This window comes from Triplophysa rosa, linkage group LG3 (assembly GCF_024868665.1).
Source record: "Triplophysa rosa linkage group LG3, Trosa_1v2, whole genome shotgun sequence".
Taxonomy (NCBI): Eukaryota; Metazoa; Chordata; class Actinopteri; order Cypriniformes; family Nemacheilidae; genus Triplophysa; species Triplophysa rosa.
The window spans coordinates 8,355,240-8,373,910 of NC_079892.1; the positions used below are offsets into that span (position 1 = coordinate 8,355,240).

Genomic DNA, 18,671 nt, shown 5'->3' on the forward strand with positions numbered 1-18,671 from the left:
GGAAGCCCGTTTCCGCCAGGGTTGGGAATTTTTTTAGATTTTACAAGTCATTATTATGACTTAGTATCTCAAAATAATGAGAAACCAAGTCGAAATTTCGACTTAATAACTCATAATAATGACTTAGTATCTCATAATAATGACTTAAGTATCTCAAAATAATGAGAAACTAAGTCAAAATTTCGACTTAATAACTCATAATAATGACTTAGTATCTCATAATAATGAGAAACTAAGTCGAAATTTCGACTTAGTAACTCATAATAATGACTTAGTAACTCATAATAATGACTTAGTATCTCATAATAATGACTTAGTATCTCATAATAATGAGAAAGTAAGTCGAAATTTCGACTTAGTAACTCATAATAATGACTTTTAAAATCTAAAAAAAATTCCCTACCCTGGCGGAAACGGGCTTCCATCGTAAATCGCATAAGTGGACTTTTACTCAAGAGTTTGACCTAAATTCTGCCAGAATGATGCAGACTGATTTTTTTTGTAGAAATGTTGCAAAAATTACATTTTTATCTAATTCAACAATAAATAGGCATACATTAAGTAATATTTTATGTACACTGCAAAAAAGAATTAATTTCTTACTAAGCTTTTTTGTCTTGTTTTCTAGTAAAAATATTCTTATATTCTTATATTTACTTGACAAGGAAAATGAGCTGTTGAAAATGATATGTTGTCTTGTTTTAAGAAAGAAAATAACAGAATTAAGGAAGTTTATGTTTAAAACAATATGCCAATGAGGTAAGAAAATTTTGAATTAGGTACTTAAGAAGAAGGTAAAACTAAAATCAAGATTGTTTTTCTTACCTCATTTGCATTTTTTTTTATTGTTTCAAACATACCTAATTCTTATATTTTCTTTCTTTTTCTTCTTTTTAGATATTTTTACTAGAAAACAAGACAAAATACTTAGTAAAAAATATTTTTTTGCACTGTCAACAGAAATAAGACATTTTAATCATTAACACATTGATGCAAATGTATAGAAACATATTTTTTGCAATTATTTGGTTTATTCATTAGTTTATAATAATAATACCATGTTTCAACTTTAAAAATAAGTACAACACAACTATATGACTAGTTACTAAAACTTAGGAATAAATAGTAAGTAATTGGGAAACAAACCTTAAACCCTTTAGAAACTGCTAGTAAACAAAGATATATACCTTTTAATACATATATATAAAAAACAGATAGATCATAGTTATGTCTGTTTAAAGATGTTCACAAGGGTTTACAGAGGTGGTAAGCATAAAATATTTTGTGCCACATTTTTTTGTTGCTGGTATCTCTTTCACATCAATGGTTGTCAAACTATTCAGTACCGGACTACTGAACTGAACGTCTGTGGTAACAACTAAAGATGGTTTATTTAGTATTATGCCTGTCTCTTCAGTGGAAGTCGTTAAAATGTGCTCATTTTCATTGCAACGCTTTATCATATTGACACCTGTTTGTGCTCCATGCTCTTCAGTCACTTCATAACATGCTGTGACAGCATTGTAGCTGATGTCCATAGGACAGATGGGTTCAAAGCTGGCCGCCTCACCTTCATCATCAGTACCCAAAAGCTCCATTTTGAACCAGTTTGGATTCTTCAGCTGGTATTTGTGAAATGCTTCAATAGCATCTCGTAGGGCTCTTCCTGATGGACAAGTGAAGTAATCGTTCTCTCTGATGCCCTCGACGCATTTAATCCACCCCGGCTCGTGTTTTTCCACTCCTAAGATCCTAAAGTAGAGTTCTTCGAAGTGCTTCATCAGTTTGTACTTCACCACAGTGTTAAATGGTGCAGGTACGTTGTTCTCACTGCACACATCGTCGAAATAAGCCACTATGTACTTGTGAAAAGACGAAGCGTAAGCGAAATCCGGTATGATGAGGCTCAGGGCCGGCGTGAGCATGTCTCCTATTGGTGAACAAGCGTCCTCCTTCAGTCGAACAGTTTGCTCACCGCACATCGCTCTCCATTTTGCATACACGCCTGGAGAGCACAAGACCAGGACTTTATCCGAAGACTTGCAGATCTGCTCTCTTTGCATGTCCAGCCATTGAATTCTACCGATGGTGCCGAGCCAAGATGAATCCAGGAGATCAAGGGTAACATCTGTGCCACACTTAGCCCTCAAGAAGGCACATAATTTCAGGATGATGTCTTTGTACAGGGGGTGGTCCAAAGAGTAGATAATAAAGACCCTTCTATGCTCTTGAACAGGTTTGCATTCCAGTTTAGGTTTTGCACAGGTAGAGCTGTCTAAGGAGAGGGCGGCTATTAAAAGACATGATTGAAATGAAATGAAAATGGTGCATTAAGAATGAAATTAAATAAAGAGAAACGCAGCCTTGATAGCAGCGATATTACACAGATATTGTACTGGCCTTATGATTCCACTGACCTTTATGGAAATGTTTGTACTGCAAGAACGCAGTGCAGGAAGAAACCACAGCCAATGTAACCATCAGCGATACCAGTATCACCAAAACTGTAAAATCAGCAGGAGCTTTTGGAAGATCTACCATTAACATGTCAACAGAAATCACATCATATTGAATAAATAAAACGGATAAAGACAAATTCAGCCATGTTAAATGATTGCATTGCTGTGAATCATACATTGTATGTTTCCTTGCGTATACTTACATGGACAAATATCAACTTTCTCTTTGTAATCCAGACAGTTATTCAAACATTGAACAGAGAGTGGCTGAATCTATTGAAGAAGACATTTAAAGATTATTTCATTATATGGGCTTAGTATTAATGGTTAGTACTCCGTTTTAGTCACATTCATGAACTCACCACCAAGTACAAACCGCAGTCAGTTATCTGCTTTGGTTCCAGTGTAAAATTAACTTTCAGTGATGTCTGGTTGGCCTTCAAAGCAGATATTTAATATAACAATGATAATCAGTTATAATAATAGTATTAAAGCAAATTCTGAATCATTTACTCATCCCCACGTCATTTCAAACCTGACTTTCTCTCTTCTGCAGAACACAAAAGAAGATATTTTGAAGAACGTTGGTAACCAAACAACACTGGACCCCATTGACTTCCATTGTATGGACACAAAACCACTTAGACATTTCTCAAAATATCTTTTGTGTTTCACAGAAGAGTCATATACATGTTTTAAACAACATGAGGGTGAATAAAGGATGACAGAATTTTTATTTCTGAGTGAACAATCCTGTTAATATTGATAATAAAAACTGACGTTACCTTCAGGATAATGTGAGACAGTTTTAGATGAAGGTCAGGACTGAGCATAGAGACTTTGAATTGGTCAGAAAACGTTTCTGGTTTAAAGTTTATTGTTATCACCAGGTTGCTTTCCTTCATTTTTTCGACTACCCACACAAGCTTAGGATTCCAAAGGTTCTCTAAATTCACAAATAGACTTGATAAGTATTCTATTTTTCAGAACAATTTACCACTTCAGAAACTTGCCACACATTTAAAAATAGAAGTAAAAGCAAAATAAATGATTTTCAACCACAAATATTTCATCAACAAGTTTACTTGAGTGGATCACAATAACTACAAAAATACATACAGTACCTGGAACTGTGACGTTGATTTCTTTTGTGTAGCTTCCTATGTCTGACTTTGGTAAATTGGTTACAAAGATCTGGTATTTAAAACCCAGGTAGACCACAACTCCGTCCAAAGAAAAAGTCCACTAAAATAATATAAAAAGAAACAAGGCTGAAACCTATTTTGTAAAAAATTTTTACATTTGTAACATATAACCAATGGCTTTAATAACACTAAAGTATATTATTATATTCACATACCATTTCATTCTTCAGGTTTTTTGTCCATGGCAGTTTATTGAGAAAGATGTAACAAACGCACTCACTCTTATTTGTAGCTATTTCAACTACACAGACTTCAGTCCCATTGATGAAGTATATGCTACCTGAAGCAAAAATTTGTAATTAAAAATATAATGCTTATTGTATTGTATTGTATTACATTACATTATGTTAATAAAAATGGTTATATTTATTACTTTTAATATATATTATACACTAAAAAATGCTGTTTTGTGATCGCCTCATCCAACGGGAAAAATATCATCTCAATTGTTTTTCCTAGAATGCAATGATATTGAATGGAGATCATATGGAGACACCAAAGACTTTTTAATGTGAATCTTCTTTTAACACTCTTAAAACTAAGATGATACCTGAACATAACAAAGAACTCAAGTCTCCTGGGCCATGAAAGAAAGTTTCCCTCTGGCTTAGTTTTGATTGTAAAGATTTGTTTTATAATGATATATAATATTTTCTTCGGGGTAACAGGTCAATAGCCACATCATCATATATATCTTACCATCAGGTGATTGACTCCATGTCAGCTGTAGAACAGGCGCATACTGTCCACCTTGATCTTTTTTAGCTGTTACCTTTGAAGTTACGCTCTGTGGAGATCTTGGGGCATTCACCCGTGACATCACCCAACCCTCATTTGAGCAGTTACCTGAGACCATCAGTAAAGTCTTATAATGAGTGAACTATTTGATTTTTTATTGTTATGATATATTACAGAGCATCAAACTTGTACTTGCCCACTTGAACCGTGCATGCTAGCTCCTGTGAAGAAAAGCAATTGACATGTTGAGAAGTTGTAAATGTTAGAAAACGAACTGAAAGAAAATGAACTCTGTACCTCTTGAGAACAATTCATCGGAGAATGATCTATAAAATGTAGAGATGATGCGGTCATTGTGAAAGACAAAAACTTGAAGAGAAAAAGAGATTTCACAACCATATTTAATGCTGTAATCGCTTCTGGAATAGAAACAAGTTGTTGGTCTGAAACCATAGATCATTTTCTGTCAGGTTTTCAGAATCTAGTTACAGGAAACCATGAGATCAGATATGTTGAGGAAGGAGGAGGGATTCAAGAAAATAAAACTGTACAGCGTGTGCAGATCAAAAAGACTTTTTTCTTATGTCTTATGTATATCCTGGATTTTTTTGTAAATATTATCACGCATACAGTCCTTATGATCTTATATTTATTGAGAGACTTGTAAATGAATCCAAAGTGAATAAATGCCAAAAATAAATGATAAAATAAAACGTGACCAGTTACAAAATCTAAAAATATATACATATTCATAGTTTAGACTATATAACAAAAAGCAAATTATCTTGTCGAATCCTATTTTTGGAAAAAAGCCCTCGTCGTGACATTTGCCGTCTACCTACCGTATGACCACTAGAGGGCCTCGTGAGCGTAGGCTACGTCATTTGATATCTGCAAGGTCAAATGGTCAACTAATCAGTAAAGGTAGTCTATGTTTACCTTTGTTTAAACAATTTTTTTATTTTTCAAAAAACAACCATGTCTTATAATGTGAGAAATCCTTTTTAATACTAAATGTGTGTATGTAACACCATTATGCTGAGATCTTAAATCTCTATTTGAACTATTTATCTAGGCTATTTTAACTCTATTATAAAAAACCTGTTGAGTGGAGTTTTCATTACACTTCTAAACAAAAAAACATTAAAATGACGTAATAACTTTAAATAACTACATCTACAAACTAAAATGACTTCATGACATCTGTTGACATTGATAACAACCACTAAATGCCAGCAGTCAGCAAAGGATTTGAAGAGCCAATGGAAAATCATCTCATTTTGTCATATAGTAAAAGCTTATTGTTGATGTAAACATTAAAAAATATCAATAATTATAAATAAGTAACTAAACTATCACAACATACTCAGTTTATCTCTGTAATATATATATATATATATATATATATATAGTAACTAGAAAAGTCCTTTATTTAAAAAATAAGATTCAAAGGTTGATTTCTATCTTTTTGTTCCATAGAAACAGATATGTACGTGCACTATAATTATATGCCCTTCCTTGTGTACTGTATATTTAAAATTAAAAGTTGACTTTTAGGACTCCGCTATCATTGTAACTTGATTTACAATGTGCTCTCGCCCCATTGACATGGCATGCAGCAGAATAGCATTAGTAAACACTCAGCTTTTACAGTCCTCAAACACAAGCACGCGGGTTAATAAATGAGGCCAGTTAACTTTAGCATATGAGGAGACCCTTTTTCTTTTTTGTTCTTATAATGTTGTAAGTTAATATGTAAGATCTGTCAAATAATAAATATGCAGAGTTTGGTTCCAAAATAAGATAACTCCGTTTTTCAAAAATCATGTTTTTTATTATGTTATCATGTTTTTATTGTGTTTTGTTGTGTTAGTTAGCTGTATTTTATGGCTTAAATCAAAATTTGATTGATATTAATTGGAATGCACAATAAAAAACATGATTTTTGAAAAAAAAGTATCTCATTTTGGAACCAAACTCTTCATATGTTTTGTCATGATTTAAGTATACAGTATGACCGCTAAAAAGTAAACTTGATATTTGCAACATGACAATTAACAAAAGTTTTTTTTACTTAAACTGGAATTTGTAAACGTTTCAATCTGCATTCAGATTGAAACTATAGAGAATTTATAGGAATAATATTGCATGAACCTTGCCAGTGTGCAGATGTGTGTTTGTGTGTGTCGTTCTGTAGTGTGTATCTGTGTCCCCGACCTGGAGGACATACAGTACACACACATGAAGAGGTGGAGAACAAATTGTTTAATAATTCTGCACACGTGAATGCAAGAGACGTAACAGGGGGTCTATTTTAGCGAGCCATTCACGCACGGGATTCAACCTATAAAATCATAAAATGAGTGTTCTGCTTTGACATCAGCACACAACTCATTCTCCTGTGATTGCCTTCTAGATCAAGGTAAGTCATACAACATATCACATTCATGGGATCTATACATGTAGTCATAAATACCCAAAGGTTTATAACTAAACATTTCTAGGGATTTTTATTGTATGATCCATCCACGATTCCTAGATTTACAGCAGCTTTTGGAATTTGTCAATAATCACACCTGCACTAGAAGAGGATGGATTCATATACATTCTCCTATGGCCTCCTATGGCTTCCTGCTGGGATTATTTCCGTAACAAACTGCTTGTGTCAACTTTAAAGAATGGATGTTATGAAATACGGTCGCTGATGTCTCTGCTTGCTTACTCAGCGAGAGACGCAGATCCAAGATCAAATGTTCTCGAATGTTCGGAAATGTAACCGGAGCACATTTTGTATCTAGAGATTCGGTTTCCAGATTCAGTGAAAGCTTCAGATATTTCAGTTCACAGCCCTTAGTGCCTTAATTACAACCTATGACCTTGTCAAAGAAATTGTGGGGAGTGATGAACAAAAAGTGTCTGAACTCCTTGCGTTTATATTTCTATGTACAGTATAATGTAGCTATTAAACATTTTTTTTAAATGTGTCAAAAGACGTCAAAAAAAGATTTGTGCAAAAATCATATGTTGTGTTTTGGATGCTGGTTGGCCCACTAGGGTGACCAGCGGCACCAACCAACATAAATCATGCTGAATTCATGCTGGTCTACGTCGGTTGCTTCAGCAGGGTAAGTATTTAGTGCCATGGAGTCAAGGCTAGAGTTTGAAACTGTGCCATATACAAGAATGGCAGCAGTGTTCGAATTTAGCCTGGCTAGGAACACTAACAACCATGTGCTTTATCAACCACAAGGTACGGACAGAATGAATAGACTGAATGCTCTGAACAAGTGCCATCTATAAACAGTTTTATAATGAACCCAAAATTAAATTTTGCCCCATGCTGTGACAATATCACTACTGTGACTTTCAAAAACTTGGCACTCTTCACCTTTCCTGACGATGTTCTATGTCTGGACTGTGAGAATGTTTCCTAGTGATTGTATGCAATGTCTGATGCACAGAATGATATCATCAGAAAGACCTTTAATGTCATGTACACACACATATATATATATATATATATATATATATATATATGTATGTATGTACTGGTAGTTAGGTAGGTAGATAGTACGTACACACATACATAGTAAATATATAGACGGTTTCATCTTAACAACATAAACAAACTTTACTGCGCATGCGCACTTTTGTGACCCCCCCCAACTGAACTTCTGGTACACATTCACAAACAATAGAGTGCCTGTAGATTATTTCTGATAACAATCAAAAGAAACCGAGATGTACCGTTACTTGGCTAAACTTGTCTCTTCCATATTTTGAATTTAGACTGCGATACCAAGCTCAACCGCTAGATGTCAATGTACCATACGGTTTGTTTAAATGCGACCGAACTACACGACCCATTCAACAAATTGTTTACTGAACAACATAAAACAAAATTCAACAAATCCTTTATTCAATACAATATTATACAGTAAAATAACACCACAAATTAATATTAACTTAAATTAAATATAAATAGTCATATTATTAGACACTAGTCAAACACAAACCGGAAGTTAACTGGGGGTCAGGCGTGCGCGCGTCCGATGAAACTGTCTATGTATTCTGACTTTGGCCTTGACTTGCGTTTGAATAAAGACACAGACTACTTTGTTAAATGTCGTGCACATTTTTAATTACAAAATAGGCCTTTGTGTTAAAGCTTAAAGGGTTTTGAGCACTCAAGCAAAATCTAACAAAATACACGTCTTTCTTTAGGGTCCATAATTACGAACAACTATGTCTGAAGGGTAAGTATACAGATTCATTTATAGCCTATTTAATACGTCATAATGTTGTTTAAGAGTGTTATAGAATGGATCAATTTGACTGGTTTCTTAACTGTTTTTTTCTCAATTTTCCCACATTGCCTTGTTCCATCCTAGACCGGTAGGTCATTTTTCTCTTAGCAGAACAAATATCAGCTCTTAAAAAGATTTCTAAAGCAGCTTATAGACATATTTAGAAAATGCCCAATTGATTTTGTTCAGACTGGAATAACACTGACCTGACTTTTTATTTTATTTTTTCAGAAAAAGACAAAGTATACCGCTACAAGACGGCTGCTCTTGAAAGTAAGTTCTTGTTTGTTTAATATAAATTTTATTAATAATATTTATCTGGTTAATAAAATCAAAATCGTTTGCATGTATTAAGAGTCTTTGGAAGACACAACTATAATCCGTGATGAATGGCTCGCCGCTGGCAGCATTGTGTGGTATGTGCTAAGCTTTGTGCTAAGTCTGATGGAACTTTAAGTTCGCTGTTCCTGTACGTTACAGTCCAAACTATTGAAGAAGGCCACGTCTATGCTGGTGGCTGAAAAAGAGCAGAATAAGAGAGAACGAGATGACGCTCTTAATGAAAGAGTTCCTCCTCTCAAACTCTCTGGTCTGTCAGCACAGGAGCTGCAGGTATCTCATAAATCAAAATACTGCATCAATAGGACATGAAAATACATCTGTATACACAATATACATTATTGAAGGTCTTGAATGTTTATTTGTAGGAGCTTTGCAAGGATCTTCACCACAAGCTTGATGTCGTTGATGAAGCCCGATATGACCTTGAGGTCAAAGTGGCTAAAAATGATAAAGAGGTAACGTTTGTTTTGCAAATCACTTTTGAGGATGTGCGTGATGCATTGTAAGCCATATATTTAAATGTAAAACATGCAATCCCGTCATGTTTTAGATCCAGTCTTTGACCCAGAAGATTTGGGAAATGAAGGGTTCGATGAAGAGAACCCAGCTGAAGAGGGTTAAGAAGTCGGCTGATGCTATGTTTGGTTCTCTGAACGAATCGAAAATGTCATCGAAGGCAGATTTCAAAGCCAACCTCAAGACAGTAAAGAAAGAGGAAGAAAAGGTATTATAAGCTAATGAATACGATAATGTTTATCGATGTTTGTCACGCGACAACATTCTAAAACTAATTTTCTCTAGAAAGAAGAGGTCACCGACTGGCGTAAGAATGTGGAGGCCATGTCTGGAATGGAGGGCAGGAAGAAGTTGTTTAATGCTGGACAGTCATAGGGTAAAAACGAACTTTGACACTTCACATGCAACACATTCAGTTGTTTTCATTCTTTGAACATTTCTGTACAAAATAAGCATTGTGAATGGAAGATGACATTGTTTTCCTACTTACAGCTGATTTTCCGGCACACCTTTGAGAAAAGAAAGCCGGAGGTTTTACCAAGACATGAAAGCATCCAGCACTGTATATGGTTTGATGCAAGAAAATCCACAAATGCTATATTGTCTGTTTAAATTAATGCTACATTCTATAACAACTGTGTATAATGTTTGTGCTTTTGTTGTTTTGTAAGTCTTTACCAAATGTTACAGTTTCTGCTCTTTGGTGCGATTTGAAAACTGTCTGTTTAAATGTATTTGCATCTGAAACTTAATGTGATATTTTAGTGTATTTATGAGCAATAGAGTCACATATTATTTAGATCAATTGTATGCAATGTTGTGATGCCATGGAAGATAAGACATCACAAGAAATTGTAAGACGTCCTACAAATTGCAATATGATGGCATTCCAAATTAAAATGTCCCTTGCTATGAAAACAATATTTGTGTTGTTTCACCAGACAAACATGTTCCTCAACGTTATTCTGCATTTGTGTGTGCGTAACTGGTTTTAAGTTACCACATGCTGCCCATGTGTCCATGTGATGCAAGACATGATTCTGAATTGATATGTAATTTATTTGTAAAATAAAATAGAAACAACATCCTATGGAGATCAAAAACAATGCACGAAAAATCTGATTCCTTCCTTTATATATTGATGACTGATGTTACCAAGGATGCGTTATAATGTCTGATATTCTTTCAAAGTTGCATTAGAGGTTATATGACTTCAGCCAGACCTTTTCTCCCTTGTAGGGTCAAACAATGGAAATGAATAGGCACTGGCAGTGGACAAAGTACACAATTGTGTTTTGATGGGGCTAAGTAAAGTGAGCTTAGGCGGCATAAGGTTGGGTCTATTTTAGTGAGCCACTCAGAGGAGGGTGAGGAGGCCATAAAATTTGCCTGGGTTTCCTCGTCCACCGGCATTGTCACCCTCTACTCATTCCCTTGGAGTGGTCTTTGGAGAAACAGGTATGGTCAGACATACTGACACTGTTAACATTAAAACCAGTAAGAGTTTGATGAGATGTGGTTCCAGCAGTTGGATTCATTGAGACCTCTATTGAAACTCTAAAGGGAAACACTAAGGATTTTCCTGAAGAGAAGAATGTAAAATGCATCAGATTAAATCTTAGACAAAGTCTAAATGAGCACTATATTTAATCTGATTGCTGTCTCTGTGAAACAACGTCTTAGTCATTTGTCTGTGTTGTTGACATTTTATTTTTGGAAATGTATTTGTGCATGTGTGCTAAGCCACTTTTACAGCATGTACATATGTAAAAGTGTTTTTTTTTCCCCCAAAATATGCTCATATTAGATATGTTAAAAAATGTTTTTACTTACCAGTGTTAGTAATATGCGCTGACCTGTTAAACTGATCCGTGTATTGCAGATATTGACAAGTGATTTGCACCAGTTTCCTCTTTTTTTAAAGGAAATACAAGCAGGTCACAATGTCAGAGTCGTAAGTATTTTTTCTTTTAACTTTAATCTCTGCGTGCATAGGCTATCTGTTATCTTACGATTACATTTGAAACTTTTTTATTTTCTTTCTCCTCAAATATACACTTGGTCGGTTTAGACAGGTAAGTGGTGACTTTTTCTTTTGTTCCTTAAGCATTTTGTTCACAGTTTATGTCTTAAAAGAAATTACTTACTTACTTACACAAACCCGAAAAATAGTGCCTAATCATTTCAGAGACCCAAATCCAAGATTTCGGCATCCAGGAGGTTGTTTCTGAAGGTATCATTTTTTATCTTTCAGGTCTCAAAAATGATTACTGAAAATGTATAAAAATCACATTTCTGACATATTTTGCTCCAGACAAAGCTTCTGAAGAAAGCAACCTCCATGCTCACAACGGAAAAAGAGGATAAACAGAGAGAGAGAGAGACCACCTTGAGTGAGAGAGTCCCACCTCTGCAACTCTCCGGTCTGTCCGTTCAAGATCTTCAGGTATGTGCAGATGCTTTTAGAAGTAACGGTGGTTCAGTTACTTTGTATGCTTTGTGAATAAGTATATGTTAGATTGAAGTACAAAAAAAATCTGTGTAGCCATGGCATTGTTGTCTGACCAAAAAAGCACAATTTTGTGTTCTTAGGCTCTCTGCAGAGACCTCCATCAGAAGATTGATGTTGTAGATGAGGAGAGGTATGATATCGCCGCCAAGGTGACTAAAAACGAAAAAGAGGTACTATGTTCTCTATCGATCATTCACAATCAGAAAAATCACCAATAAATGCATTTATGAATTTTTGTTGACATTCACGAATCTGTTCAGGTTACAGATTTGAATATAAAGATCACTGAACTTAGAGGCAAAATGAAGAGACCTGCTCTCAAGAGGGTGAAGATCTCTGCCGATGCCATGTTAGGTGCTCTTCTGGGCTCCAAGGTCAAAGAATCTGTGGATTTCAAAGCCAACCTTAAAACAGTCAAGAAGGAAGAGGAGAAGGCGGGTTTTTGGCATCTCATGATTATTTGTCAAAAAATATAAACAAAACTCATGTTCACTTATACAGTATATACTATAGAGTTAGACAGTATATTTTACTCCATTTAAACCTAACCATTGTTATGCGTGTTCTGCTTATAGAAAGAAGAGGTCACCGACTGGCGTAAGAATGTGGAGGCCATGTCTGGAATGGAAGGCAGGAAGAAGCTGTTTGATGCTGGTCAATAGAGGGTAAGCAATAACTTCGAAATGTGTTATTTCATATGTCCATTAATACTTTTCGTTGAGAATGTTCTGTGATATATTTCACCTGGACTGACTTGAATTGACTGAATTAAATTGTTGATTTTTTCACAGGTGACAACTGCATCACACCTGGCATCAAGAATTATATCAAATTCCAAAGCCTCTGAAAATGAATGTACAAAGCAATGCTTAAAGTCTATAGCTATAGAAGTCTGTTGTACAGGAGAAAAACCCTTTACACAAAGGCATTGCTAATGTGTTTTATTTTAGTTGTTAAAGACATGTTTTCAAATATATTTAAACAAGAATACAGTGTCTTAAAACCAAACTTAACACTTACACGTTCAATGTCACTATTTGTAGTCCTACTTATTTACGAATATTCTGTGATGTCCAGCTGAATTTCTGTCTTTAAAATAAATACAGCTTAAAGAAACACTTTGTTTACTTTGAACAACAATCTGTGGAACTTCACAGGTGAAGCACAGCAGAAGACCTTCTGAGATGTTTGGAGACAAAGGCACCAGATATAGCAAAACCTGTAGGCACTGACCTTGCATGCACTTTTGTCTATTTTAAATGTGTAACAGACGTAACATCAAAAAACAGTGTTTGTAAATCGGAGAAAAAGCAATATAAATGTAGTTTATCTTCACATATTATTCTCAATTCTGAGACCAGATACTATTTCAGTGACTTAAAGGGATAGTTCCCGCAAAAATGACAAAGAAGATATTTTGAAGAATGTTGGTCACCAAAACAACATTGGCCCTATTGACTTCCATTATATGGACACAAAACCACAGTGACATTTCTCAAAATATCTTCTTTTTCCACTGAAGGAAAGTCATACAGGTTTTGAATGACATATTGTTGAATAAATGATGACAGAATTTTTATTTTTGGGTGAACTATTGCTCGATTAAGTATAGATTTACCATCATAATAATCAAGCTTAGAGAACATACTGGCAGTTTTCGTGAAATGAATTCAAAACAAAGCCATTTTAAGAAAAGAACTTCTTGCATTTGGCATCCCTTCATCTGGCCATGAGAACTAAAAATAAATTAGGACAAATGGCAGGTGGTAATTCAGACGGAGTGTCACCTCTCACAGAGAATGAGGTGTGACTAGAGAAGCTCACATTACAATAGTACACCTGCTCGCTGCCGTCTAAATACAAGAAATGATTTATACGCCATTGTCTCCTGCCAGCATTCGGTTGCTTAATGTGTATTGAAATTAGCACGTTCATGAGATGACTGTCCTGACATGACATTACACCACAATTAACTGATATTTACCTTTAATGCAGAAAGAATTTAGGTTATTTTGCTTTCTTCATTTCAAATTATTTTTCAATATTTTTGTATTTAGTGACTCTTCACTCCATCCCTTTTCAAAGATTGTCCATGATTCTAAAACAGGTCGAACTTAGTTCATTCATTCAGATTTATTTCTACAGATTTAGGCATTGATATTTTATGATTCCCATTCATCACCTCTCAACCTTTGACCGGGCCACTCTGAACATCAATACAGTTTTGCTCACCAAAAAGAGGCATTCAAAGCCTTCCACGCTGCATAACTCCATGCCTCTGTCCTAGGGTGGCATAGACGGGGTCTATTTTAGTGAGGTGTTCCAATGGGTGCTGAAACTATAAATCTGAAGGATTTTCCTCTTCCCTCCGTCTACCGGTTAACTCACTCTCCTGTCTTTGCTTCTTCAAGCAGGTTTGTTTTATTTCAGTGGTGATAAGACATTAACATGTATTTGTTTTGCGGATGCCAGTGTTGTTTGTCCTTAACAATTGTATTTATAGTATTCAGTAATTTTACAATTAAAATAGACCATTAATTCTCATTGTGAATTTGAAGACATTGAAGAATCAAATTTTTGCTTATACACTGCAAAAATTCAACATGCAGATGCTGAAAATCATTGGACGCTATATGCACAGAACTCTTGGACGCTATATGCACAGAACTCCTACCGCTGTGTAGAGGACAAATAGAAATAAGGTCATGTATATTCAAGGGTTCGGTTGCCAAATCAATTCAAGCTTTATTCTTTAAATATTGCATAAAGAATTCATACAAACGTTTTATGATGCGTTTTTTTTCTATTTACATTTGATCTTAGTTTAACCTGCTATACTAAAATGTAAAACTTAACAAAATCATAAAAGTTATTCTTACAACCTAAATACAATACAACAATATAATATGGCTTAAACAGGCCCTTCACTCAAAATAACACATTTTGTATGTTTATTTTAAATGCTTGTTTTCTAAATATTCTTATTTGTCATTTTTTTCTTAAATGTGCTTTAGAGATGATAACACTAATGCTTATACAACTTTAATATTGTTGTTTTCAATTTCAGAAGATAACATAAAACAGAAAGATGTCTTGAAAAGCCCAAACCCAAGATCACCTCTGCTCATCGGCTGGGGTTGAAGATGAGCGCCACCTGCCGGCCACAGCTCCACTAGTACTTTCCTGACTTATGATGAATTTTGATGAATGACTTGATAAGTGCCAATTTATTGCTCTATGCCTTCCAACAGAAAGAAGAAGTTACTGACTGGCGTAAGAATGTGGAGGCCATGTCTGGAATGGAGGGCAGGAAAAAGCTTTTTTATGCTGGTCAATAAAATGTAAATAATGAAGTCACAGATGGCATGACATGTTTTTCCCCTTCATTTTACACTTTATAATAAGGTTTGCAATAAATTTGTAAGTGAATGCATTTGATAACCTGAACTAACAATGAGCAATATAGTTTTCAAGCATGCATTATTATTTTGTGTTAATGTTAATGCCAATACAGTTCATCGTGTTCGTTCCTTGTGCATTAACTAATGTTTTAAAAATGTATAGTAAATGCTGAAATTAAAATAAACTAAGATTAACAAATGCTGTATAAGTAGCTAGTTTTTGCATTAACTAATGTTAATTATAACTCTAATTGTAACGTGTTATCATTTTATTTTATGTTATTTCACAGACATTTCTCTATGTGTAATGTGCTATGTAATAACTCAAAAAGTTTAAAAGAATGTTTTTGTCTGAGCAAATATCCTGACGTGTCTCTCTCGCAGATGGCATACAATACACAGGCCTTTCTCTCAGTAATAACAAACCACTTATGATCACAGAAATGTAGGCTGTTTGTAAGCATGGGGGTCGTTTACACAACTGCAGTTCTTATTTTAGCCTGATGATGGCAGCATAAAACAATATATCAGAAAAAAACAAAACCCAGCAACAAAAGGGTCTGATTTGTGCCTGACAGACCTGGCTTAAACCCCATCTGTAATATTGCATGTATGTGTGCATCATTTAAGCCATTAAATCATTCACTTTTTCCTTATATCCAAGATTCCTTAATAATAAATAGGAAAATACCTTTGATAATGATTTGACCCTAATGTAACACTTTCCGAAGTCTTTTATTGTTTCTGCATTAATGCTTCAGAATTAATATGAATCTCACATACTTTTTAATGCATTTCAACTAGCACATAAGTAGTTGTAGTCCACCTTATGTGGGCAGTTAGGTTGTTTACTCCACAAACCTTTTTATTGAATGTCTTTTTATTTGTCAAACATGGTTACCAACGAAAAAATCCAGCAAAAGAATAAAAAGCTTAATTTTAGGGATCGTTATAAATTAAGGACATATCAAAGGTTGAGTGTTGTTGTGCTCACCCTTAGTCCAGAGAACATTAAGTATACTTGGGCACCAGGTGGTCCATCACGCTGCTGATAGCTGCTGCTCAGAACTGCCTGGGATGCAAAGCATTTGAGAGTGAGAATGGTGAGGACAGTGGTCTATTTTAGTGATCCTCTCATGAGCCCATCAAAATCTATAAATTTGCTCAGTTTCTTCAAGGCGGCCAAAGCCAGACGTCCATCTTCTGCAAGGTAAGCTCTCTCAGATATGAGATATATGTGTTGTTTATTGTTAACACCAAGTTTTCTGTGTCGTATTTATGAATACAACTCGATAGTTTTAGATTTGTTTGAATAGTACAGCAACTAAGGGGAAAAAAGTAAAAACAATTTTCCTTCAGGAAATAAAACAAAGCCACAAACATGTCTGAATCTGCGTAAGTATTTGTAGAAATCTATATTTATCTATTTATATTGTATATATAAAATAGTTCAACTGAATATCTCACTTGTTTCATTGTGTATGTTTGTATGTGTATTTGGCCCATTCTGTGTCAGTCCGGTGAGTAACTCTGTACAGTATATGACTGAAACATTTTTAAGGAACCAAACAAATGAACAATGCAAACATTTAATTGCAGTTCATTTTGTTCCTCTTCCTTAGAGAAAGCCAAAGATTTCGGCATCCCGGCGACTGTTTTTAAAGGTTAGTGTCTATTTGTTTTGTTTAAAAGTATGGTTCAACAATTTGGAATGAACAGTTCACTGTGATGTTCATATAAATGATATGCCAATGCAACTTATACTGTGTCAACTGATGCCATCACATGACCTTTACGTGTCATGTGGTGCTGAAATTTGATCAGCTTCATGTCATTACATCATATCATTGTTCAGTATAGCAGTCTAATCGTCATGCATTGATTTACAGACCAAATTACTGAAGAAGGCCACCACCCTACTGACTGAAGAGAAGGAACAGAAAAATATTGAGAGAGAGAGAACGCTGAATGAGAGAGTTCCACCACTCAAACTGTCTGGACTCTCTGTACAGGATTTACAGGTTGTTATCTTTGGCTGCATATCTGTCTTTTGTCGAAATTGCTTTGACTAGGTTCCCTACATGCCAGTGTTGGTTTTTACAGAATCTGTGCAAAGAACAACATCAAAAAATCGATGTTGTGGATGAGGAACGATACGACATTGAAGCTAAAGTGAAAAAAAATGAAAAGGAGGTAAATGCATCTCTTGGAAACTAGCATTATATTCTACAATACATTTCTGTTACTTACATCATTTTGTTATAGATTGCAGAATTGAACCATAAAATCTTCGAGCTGAAGGGCAAAATGAAGAGGCCAGCGTTGAAGAGGGTCAGAGTTTCTGCTGATGCTATGCTTGGAGCTTTGCTGGGGGGCAAACACAAGGAATCAATTGACTTTAAGGCTAACCTCAAGACGGTCAAAAAGGAAGAGGAAAAGGTAAGAAGATCTATTAAACCACAGTAAATGCATTTACATTAATAGCTTTAAAAAAGTGCAGTCAGATATTAGATCATTAAATGCATCATAAACCTATTATATGTTGATCATCTGCTTCTTCTGGCCAAACAACAAACATTAACAATATTATCTAATATATTTACCTTTTATGTCATGCAGAAAGAAGAAGTGACTGACTGGCGTAAAAATGTGGATGCCATGTCAGGCATGGAGGGCAGGAAGAAGTTGTTTGCTGGACCAAATGCCTAATAATAAACATCTAATATAAAGGCAATTTGTTTGAAAACTATTGATATGCTTAACTACTACTATAGTTATTATAGTTTTACTATAGTGTTTTATTGTAACACTGAGTAAAAATACGACGCTGTTGTACATAACCATGGTTATTATTTTAAATATTTAAACATTATGTGTTTTATTGTTACACTGAGTAAAAATACGACACTGTTGTACATAACCATGGTTATTATTTTAAATATTTAAACATTATGTGCTTCCACATATAAAGCACCTATGATAATATATGATTATTATATAATTGCTCTTTGTCTTTATATAATAGTATTTATATTATAATGACATTTCACATAATTATGTGATCAGTTGTGTGTTGTGATGAGCAATAAAGATAACTCTGCGTTTATAAAATACAGAGTAATTACAGGCTTTTCGTTTCGTCTCTATTTTGGGATGCTGGATGCTTTTTCATTATGGTAAAATTAGATTGT

At 34.7% G+C, this 18,671-nt stretch overlaps 4 protein-coding genes and 1 long non-coding RNA gene across 6 annotated transcripts; 4 read left to right on the forward strand and 1 right to left on the reverse strand.

Moving 5' to 3' along the window:
* Nucleotides 1-1,093: 1,093 nt before the first annotated feature.
* Nucleotides 1,094-4,846, reverse strand: LOC130551703 (interleukin-17 receptor A). Of its 2 annotated transcripts, none has more exons than XM_057329560.1 (10): nucleotides 4,700-4,846; nucleotides 4,599-4,623; nucleotides 4,364-4,510; nucleotides 3,820-3,944; nucleotides 3,584-3,704; nucleotides 3,245-3,405; nucleotides 2,822-2,896; nucleotides 2,663-2,732; nucleotides 2,418-2,534; nucleotides 1,094-2,275 (listed from the first exon to the last, which is right to left on the reverse strand). In XM_057329560.1, the coding sequence occupies exons 1-10, from the start codon at nucleotides 4,799-4,801 to the stop codon at nucleotides 1,236-1,238; spliced, it is 1,983 nt and encodes a 660-aa protein (XP_057185543.1). In that variant the 5' UTR covers nucleotides 4,802-4,846; the 3' UTR covers nucleotides 1,094-1,235. The 2 variants fall into 2 exon arrangements, with proteins under 2 accessions (XP_057185543.1, XP_057185541.1); XM_057329558.1 differs by having other exon boundaries at nucleotides 1,094-2,290.
* A 4,099-nt stretch (nucleotides 4,847-8,945) lies between these two features.
* Nucleotides 8,946-10,608, forward strand: LOC130551706 (troponin I, slow skeletal muscle-like). The gene is made up of 6 exons (XM_057329564.1): nucleotides 8,946-8,982; nucleotides 9,190-9,321; nucleotides 9,417-9,506; nucleotides 9,602-9,775; nucleotides 9,853-9,943; nucleotides 10,060-10,608. The coding sequence occupies exons 2-5, from the start codon at nucleotides 9,217-9,219 to the stop codon at nucleotides 9,940-9,942; spliced, it is 459 nt and encodes a 152-aa protein (XP_057185547.1). The 5' UTR covers nucleotides 8,946-8,982; nucleotides 9,190-9,216; the 3' UTR covers nucleotide 9,943; nucleotides 10,060-10,608.
* Nucleotides 10,609-11,758: 1,150 nt separating this feature from the next.
* On the forward strand, nucleotides 11,759-13,180 carry LOC130551707 (troponin I, slow skeletal muscle-like). The gene is made up of 6 exons (XM_057329565.1): nucleotides 11,759-11,800; nucleotides 11,882-12,013; nucleotides 12,160-12,249; nucleotides 12,340-12,513; nucleotides 12,655-12,744; nucleotides 12,871-13,180. The coding sequence occupies exons 2-5, from the start codon at nucleotides 11,909-11,911 to the stop codon at nucleotides 12,739-12,741; spliced, it is 456 nt and encodes a 151-aa protein (XP_057185548.1). The 5' UTR covers nucleotides 11,759-11,800; nucleotides 11,882-11,908; the 3' UTR covers nucleotides 12,742-12,744; nucleotides 12,871-13,180.
* Nucleotides 13,181-14,457: 1,277 nt separating this feature from the next.
* On the forward strand, nucleotides 14,458-15,783 carry LOC130551708 (uncharacterized). Its single transcript, XR_008962649.1, has 4 exons — nucleotides 14,458-14,493; nucleotides 14,689-14,781; nucleotides 15,147-15,254; nucleotides 15,331-15,783. It is a non-coding gene; the product is annotated as an uncharacterized LOC130551708 (long non-coding RNA).
* Nucleotides 15,784-16,580: 797 nt separating this feature from the next.
* Nucleotides 16,581-18,627, forward strand: tnni4b.3 (troponin I4b, tandem duplicate 3). Its single transcript, XM_057329563.1, has 7 exons — nucleotides 16,581-16,690; nucleotides 16,840-17,000; nucleotides 17,103-17,144; nucleotides 17,370-17,501; nucleotides 17,584-17,673; nucleotides 17,746-17,919; nucleotides 18,100-18,627. Exons 2-7 carry the CDS (start codon nucleotides 16,962-16,964, stop codon nucleotides 18,187-18,189), a joined length of 567 nt encoding a protein of 188 aa, XP_057185546.1. The 5' UTR covers nucleotides 16,581-16,690; nucleotides 16,840-16,961; the 3' UTR covers nucleotides 18,190-18,627.
* The last annotated feature ends 44 nt before the right edge of the window (nucleotides 18,628-18,671 follow it).

What these genes read in the sequence shown, in the direction of transcription:
- LOC130551706 (XM_057329564.1), top strand. Translation starts at nt 9,217, where the DNA reads ATGCTGGTGGCTGAAAAAGAGCAGAATAAGAGAGAACGAGATGACGCT. An exon ending in TGGCTAAAAATGATAAAGAG is followed by an intron (nt 9,507 to 9,601) that starts GTAACGTTTGTT and finishes GTCATGTTTTAG; the next exon opens with ATCCAGTCTTTGACCCAGAA. An exon ending in TAAAGAAAGAGGAAGAAAAG is followed by an intron (nt 9,776 to 9,852) that starts GTATTATAAGCT and finishes AATTTTCTCTAG; the next exon opens with AAAGAAGAGGTCACCGACTG.
- LOC130551703 (XM_057329558.1), bottom strand. Translation starts at nt 4,801, where the DNA reads ATGGTTGTGAAATCTCTTTTTCTCTTCAAGTTTTTGTCTTTCACAATG. An exon ending in AAAACCTGAAGAATGAAATG is followed by an intron (nt 3,705 to 3,819) that starts GTATGTGAATAT and finishes ATATTATTTTAG; the next exon opens with TGGACTTTTTCTTTGGACGG. An exon ending in AATCAACGTCACAGTTCCAG is followed by an intron (nt 3,406 to 3,583) that starts GTACTGTATGTA and finishes TTGTGAATTTAG; the next exon opens with AGAACCTTTGGAATCCTAAG.
- LOC130551707 (XM_057329565.1), top strand. Translation starts at nt 11,909, where the DNA reads ATGCTCACAACGGAAAAAGAGGATAAACAGAGAGAGAGAGAGACCACC. An exon ending in TGTCCGTTCAAGATCTTCAG is followed by an intron (nt 12,014 to 12,159) that starts GTATGTGCAGAT and finishes TTGTGTTCTTAG; the next exon opens with GCTCTCTGCAGAGACCTCCA. An exon ending in TGACTAAAAACGAAAAAGAG is followed by an intron (nt 12,250 to 12,339) that starts GTACTATGTTCT and finishes GAATCTGTTCAG; the next exon opens with GTTACAGATTTGAATATAAA.
- tnni4b.3 (XM_057329563.1), top strand. Translation starts at nt 16,962, where the DNA reads ATGTTTGTATGTGTATTTGGCCCATTCTGTGTCAGTCCG. An exon ending in CCCGGCGACTGTTTTTAAAG is followed by an intron (nt 17,145 to 17,369) that starts GTTAGTGTCTAT and finishes ATTGATTTACAG; the next exon opens with ACCAAATTACTGAAGAAGGC. An exon ending in TGAAAAAAAATGAAAAGGAG is followed by an intron (nt 17,674 to 17,745) that starts GTAAATGCATCT and finishes ATTTTGTTATAG; the next exon opens with ATTGCAGAATTGAACCATAA.